The sequence below is a fragment of the Belonocnema kinseyi genome, chromosome 4 (assembly GCF_010883055.1).
Source record: "Belonocnema kinseyi isolate 2016_QV_RU_SX_M_011 chromosome 4, B_treatae_v1, whole genome shotgun sequence".
Taxonomy (NCBI): Eukaryota; Metazoa; Arthropoda; class Insecta; order Hymenoptera; family Cynipidae; genus Belonocnema; species Belonocnema kinseyi.
This window is the reverse complement of record NC_046660.1, coordinates 141,428,082-141,434,675: the sequence shown is the minus strand read 5'-3', so window position 1 is coordinate 141,434,675 and position 6,594 is coordinate 141,428,082. Positions and strand designations below refer to the sequence as shown.

Genomic DNA, 6,594 nt, shown 5'->3' with positions numbered 1-6,594 from the left:
GCTTCACGGGAAAAAGATATAAAGAAGTCAAAATTTGCATAGTGCTTTGTGTAATCTCTCCGAAGCCAGTGATATCATTTGTAATCGAAATCAATTAATATTTGCACCTGTAGAGGTAATGAAATTATCTGAAATAAAATCGCTTCTAACTTTGTTTCTATACGTCCTACGAGGTTGGGATAAAGTTCAAATAATTCAAAAATTTAATTGGAATCCATTCATAATATTTATTTTTTAAAATTTTGATTCCCTGTAGAATTATCATTGATAATTTTTCTTTTTTTTGGCGATGGCCTGTCACTATGTACAATAGGCTAGCTACTCCCTGATGGGCTCGCATGGGCACGGAGCGCGAACATGTGCGCCGAAGGGTCAAAACGCAAAGGCGTATACTTACATATTTTATGCAGGGGCTGAATTTTTACAAAGTCAGTGATTAGTTTCTCGTCGTATTTTAATAATTAGTCACAAGTAATAAAGTAATACATAATTCAACATTTTAATGAAAGTTACCAATTTTGCTTTTTACATAATTATAAGGCACTGTATAACTGTGTAACTTTTCTCATCAAATAATGCGTCTGCAATTAAAAGCGTTTCAAAAAATGGATTTTTTAAAACGTAATTGACATATTTTCATACTTGTTCATCGGATTCTATTAACCAGAAACATTTGAAGGTTGTCATTTGTTTACATCAAGGTAAGATCCCATGAAAAATGCAACAAATATTCTGATCGAATACAAACTTTTCCGTCTTAATTGTTCTTCAATAATTCGAAAATTCAAGGCTAGAACTTCTAATTAATAATAAAAACTCATCATTATATCATTTATTGTTATTTGTTAACAAATATTTTCTTTGCGACTCTTTCTTTGCAATTTCATATTATCTTGATAAAATTGAAGTAAACTTCTTAGCTGGTGAGGCCTATACACTGACCGAAATCACCGAATTAATTAATAAGAATTTGAGTTCACACCTTTCAGTTACCAACAGAGAGGTAAAAAGAGTGTTATGTAAAAAGTTTCCAGACGAAGTCGGTTTTGTGAATCCCACAGAGGTTAATAAGCCAACTATTGTATTTTTCCGAAATGTAATTGTATAAGAGGACGTAGTGCATTTATTATGTCCGAAGAATATAATAAAAGATTGTGCGAACATTCTTCGTGAAACTATGCTTGCTTGTGATTTCGATTTGCAAGATAGGTTTTGTGATACACAGGACTTAAAAGCATCTTGGGAAAAAATGAAGATCCCAAAGGCACTGTTGACATTTTTTTCGATTCTTTTTCAGTTCGATGAGAGTGAATTTCTTCGTTCACTTGGAACAAAAGAAAATGGAAATGAAGGAATTACAGAAGAAGAAATCAAATAAAGTGCAGGAAATGAAAATGAAGACTGTCTACAAGAGATAATAAAAGGAAAAGTCGAAGGAAAGGACAAGGAGGGAAGAGGAAATCTCACATCAAGACCCTTCTCCAGACTGAAGAAATTAAAAATGTTTTCTCTTTTCCAGATAATGTACTACATACTGCATGGCGGAAAAAAGCGAACTCCTTTACATGTAATGACTGCTCTGTCGGTACACGGAACGTGTAAAAGCAAAGAAATTGTAAACAGTCTGAATCACGTTGGTGTTAGCTTGAGCTATGACGGAGTTCAGCGAATTAACAATTAAGACGGAAAAGTTTGTATTCGATCAGAATATTTGTTGCTTTTTTAATGAGATCTTACCTTAAGGTAGACAAATGACAACTTTCAAATGTCTATGGTTAATAGATTCTGATGAGCAAGTGTGAAATTATGTCAATTTCGATCAAAAAAACCATTTTTTGTAACGCTTTTAATTGCAAACGCATCATTTGATGAGGAAAGTTACACATCATAAAATATGTAAGTCTACGCCTTTGCGTTTTACTCTTCGGTGCACATGTTCGCGCTGCGTGCCCATGCGAGCCCACCAAGGAGTAGCTAGCCTATTGTACATAGTGACAGGCCATCTCCAAAACAAAAAAAATTATCAATGATAATTCTACAGGAAATCAAAAATAAAAAATAATAAATATTATGATTGGATTCCAATTAAATTTTTGAATTATTTGAACTTTATCCCAACCTCGTAGGACGTATAGAAACAAAGTTAGAAGCGATTTTATTTCAGATATTTTCATTAGCTTTACAGGTGCGAATATTAATTGATTTCGATTACAAATGATATCACTGGTTTCGGAGAGATTATACAAAGCACTATCCAAATTTTGACTTCTTTATATCTTCTTCCCGTGAAGCTGTGTTAAGTTATAAAGATTGTTTAAACATTGATGCCTAATTATATCAAAATAATTAATTTTTTATCGACTCTACACGAAAATATATTTATTATAGAGTGAAGAACGCTTCTGTGTTAAACGTTTCGTAATAAAACAAATCACTGTCGAGAAACGGGACTATTAATTAAAAGCCATTTTTCGTTTGTTAATTAAAACCCTTCTATCTTTAAAATTATTAACTTTAGAGAAATAGCATCTATTATGAAAATTGTTCGTTTCCACTCAGCACAGAAAATATAATAATTTTTGTCCTTTATTTTACCTATTAACGCTTTTTTGCAAAAACTAGTGATCTCATCGAATAAGTGTCAGGACAACTTTTATTCCTCTTCTTTACCTCTACAATAATGCAAAAGAAAATTTTTTTAAATCTTGACCGGTAATTCGATAATTAATTGATAATGAAAATTTAATTAATCGCTTATATCTCGAGAACGCCATAAATGCCAGAGAGCTATCACGCAGATTCGGAATCAGGAGATCAGCCTGAACAAGAATCATTAACAACATTGCATATCAAACGAGAATCCGACGGAAGTGGGTATGGCGTCCGAACTAAACGGTATTGGTACAGTAACGCTCCCTTTAGGCGGGAGCACGGACCAAATTTTTTTCAGTGTAGAAATGAACCGGTAACGCTTTGGGGAGAACTGAAGTAGGCTCTAGAGAGAGAAAAAACATATGAGGCGTAGACGTACCTTCATCTATTTCAGGACTCTGTCAAGTGTATTGGTGGCCCCGGATATTGCCTAAATATTCTGTACAGTTAATTAAAAAAAAAAGATAAACAATACAATAGAAGTTTGTAGTTATAATAAATTGAGTTTTAAAGAACATTCATGTAAAATAACCTGTTTCAGATAGATTATTTTAAAAACTTCGGAACCTTGAATTCGACTTAAAATTGGATTGAAAATGCTACAATAATAATCGTTTAGTGAGTTCAAGAATAATGTAAAAACTGTCAAAAATTTGAACAATATTTTCATAACATAAAAAATAACCATTTGTATTGCATAGGTAAAAAACTTCATATTTTGAGGTTTTGTTTTTGTTGTAACATTTTTTATTTTACTATATTCAATAACTTTACTTGCGTATGAAAAATTATCCCCATATAAACGTCTTGACAACACCCACAAACTACACAAGCCACCACCATTTTTTATATTTATTTACAATAAATTATAATTAAATAAATGATAAATAAATCAATTCTAAAAAGTGCGATAAACGTCACATTAGTGGGGCACTTGCGACACAAAGCATGGTCCTGTGCTGCGTCAAACTTCACCCAACGGAAATATTCTCTACTAATCAGCTTCAACTAGAAAAAGATAGGTCTACATCTCATATATTTTTTCTCTCTCTAGAGCCCATTACCGTTCTCCCCACAGCATTACCGGTCCATTTCTATATGTCGATGTCAAATACGTTAGAGGTGGTCCCCCACCATACTAACTGCATTGGTGCGAATGGAAGGGGAAGCCAACTGCCGCACTCGATCTAAGATGTCAGAAAGGTCGGGTGCCCTGGGGTGCCGAATCTGATTGGTTGACTTTTTTTTTACTAGAGCCTGACAGGACCATGCTTTGTTGGATCATGATAAGTATCCATGGGACTGGGGCCTGAAGCCTACAAAGAGCTGTACATATATTTTCATCAAGTTTCAGTCATCCAAATTGAATCAAGTTTAGGCTCAAATTTGTTTCGTCTACAGAAGTCTTCACAATGTTCATCGTTACAAAAAAGATTGACAGTGAAAACATAAGCAAACTGTGTCGGACCTGTTTAAGAGAGGACAATGATAAAATGGTTTGTTTATTTGTGGGACCAGCAGGATCATCATTGGCAGCAAAACTGCGATCCCTATCTGGTCTAGAGGTTTGGGCATTTCTCCGGTGCAAATGGTGAAAGAACGTATTTGCAGGTTAGACAACATTCCGCTCGGAATAAAATTTCGTTGTACCAATTTTGTATAAGGGTGTCTTCGCATAGCAGCGTCGTTATTTCACATTAGTTTACTAAACCAACATTGAGTACAGTACTGTTCATTGTTCCACTAAGAAATTAACAATGTACAATATTAATGTAATATCTAACAAGAAAGGCATAGAATGTGAAAAGTCGCACCTCGGAACAATTGATTTAATGAAATATTGAGATAATTTGCAAAAAGAAAAAATTTGATTCATGGCACTTACATTATCTGAATACAGAAAGTCCATGGACATAGGAAACAAGGGACTAGGCATGCTATCCTAACGTGTTGAGCGGGGTTGAATCCATAGGAGGGGGGAGAATTTCATGAGTGGGGAGAGCCGCCATCTTAAGATGTGTCATTTGATTGTGCGCACGAGCGTTTTTGCCGACAAACTGCATGAAAATATAAACATGTGGGCGCTGCCATGATTGTCGCGGGACATCAAAAGGTGGTGGACCCTCCCCCTCCCCTCCTCATTGCATCACCCCCGCAATGGCATGCCTAGTCCTTTGTTTCCTATGTCCATGAAAAAATCATTTATGCGTCACTCGTCAATCACATTGAATATGAAAATAAAATAAAGTATTAAATAGTAAAAAACGAAGGAAAAAGGGCCCATAGCTTTAGTTGCCTGACGCTACCGAAAATTGACGACTACTAGATACTTTCTAGACTCTGCTCGTCTAGCGAACGTCGAGGGCAATTTTATGACGGCCGCCTAGTCTAGGGTTTATCTAGCGGCTTCTGGCATGTTTTTCTTGCAGTCAGGTATTTTACTGCCTTGTCTAGGGTTTGCCAATTGTTCATCTAGCGGCGTCTAGTAAGTTTTAACTGCAGCCAGGTATTGCACTAACGATCAACAGATTTATTATTCTATTGTATACTGATGCTCGTTTTATTTTCAGAATTAAAGGAGCTCCCCTTTACCATTTTTATTTTTTAACCGAGTTTCATTGTTTTGATCTTGAACTGTTTAGAAAAAATTAACAAATTATTTTAATCTATATTTTAACGCTAAATTTTAGACTTCTAATTACTTAAATTATTTTAAAAAAAGAGTATACTGTCGAAAGCATTAGCATGAGGTCTGCTGTTTTTAACAATCGCTAAAATGCTCAGAATGTTTATAAAACCAAGTAAAACATTTTTTCTTTAAAATACCAGATAGCATGTCGAAATTTTGTTTAAAAAAATAGCCCTATGCGAATTGCTAAATGTTCGATGGGTAATGATCAAATATAGCCAAAGCACTATATATAAAATTATGAGGTTTTGCTTTTTTACGTTTTTGCAAGTACGCAATATGATTTTTTTCATTTTTTAAGCGATATTGGACATTAAATGTTTAATAGCTCCGAGAATATTTATGTTACAAAAAAAGTTAAGTTTCAAAATCAGTGCTTCAAAATTCATGAGAAGAGACTGAGATAAGAAACTAAGTGGATATTTTTTAAATTAAAAACAAAAATTTTAGTGGTGCCGGAAAGTTTTTAAAACTATAAAAATTATTAAGTGTTTGAAATTTACTCTATAAGTGCAAAAATCATATATTTTTTGGTAAAATTTCAGGTAGCAAATAAGAATATAAAATTAAAAATTATGAAAAAAAATCATGCTGAATAAAGGAATTAGTTTAAAAAATGTTTAAAAATACAATTATTACATTTTATTGATATTAAAACAAAATTTTATGCCTTTTTAAAGCAAAATGTTTGAGGAAAAGGAAGTCAATACCAATTTTTAAAAGTTTATTAAGAATGTATTTCACGCGACTGTTGGTTCTCGCGCTTCGCGATCGATAAATTATTTATCTTTCGCTTCGCGCTCGATAATGTATTTACGTCACGCTACGCGCTCGATCTTTGTGTATAGACTTTTTAAAACTAAAGCTGAAAGCATCGACAACAGTAATTTGATGATTGTGAATTCTCTTTTGTTAAAGCTCCTTCGGCTTCATGAGGGGGGGGGGGGGGTAACGTCAATTCGTACAAAAAAAGGAACTATTTTCGATTTTTTTTACGACACAGTTAAAATCGGTGCTGCATCATCATAAATAAAAAAATAAAAGTTCTTTCTTTAGATAATTGCTTTCCCCAGGTAACGCTCTGAGTGACGAAGTTTCATTATCCCGTTTAAAAAAAAAACGCTTTCTAAAAAAGAATTTGTCATTAAACGTTTCATTGTAACTTTTGTCGTTTTTCCATTAACTGAAATTGCTTATTTCCAATGTTTTCTTTATGATTTAAATTTTACATCTACGGTCTACTGAGCAGCCTT

The 6,594-nt window shown here is 33.6% G+C and overlaps 1 protein-coding gene across 10 annotated transcripts in view; it reads left to right on the top strand.

Moving 5' to 3' along the window:
* Positions 1 to 3,859: 3,859 nt before the first annotated feature.
* Positions 3,860 to 6,594, top strand: part of LOC117170683 (zinc finger protein 600-like) — a 168,495-nt gene continuing 165,760 nt past the window's right edge. For 3 of the 10 annotated variants that reach the window (XM_033357641.1, XM_033357643.1, XM_033357642.1), the window contains exon 1: positions 4,095 to 4,263. Coding sequence is in view for 5 of the 10 variants with exons in the window: in XM_033357648.1 (XP_033213539.1) it covers positions 4,065 to 4,217 (153 nt within the window). In the remaining 5 variants the exon portion in view is untranslated. Of the gene's footprint in view, positions 4,264 to 4,823; positions 5,138 to 6,594 lie in introns of those variants that run through there. The other 7 variants (XM_033357648.1, XM_033357647.1, XM_033357649.1 and 4 more) reach the window with 6 other exon arrangements.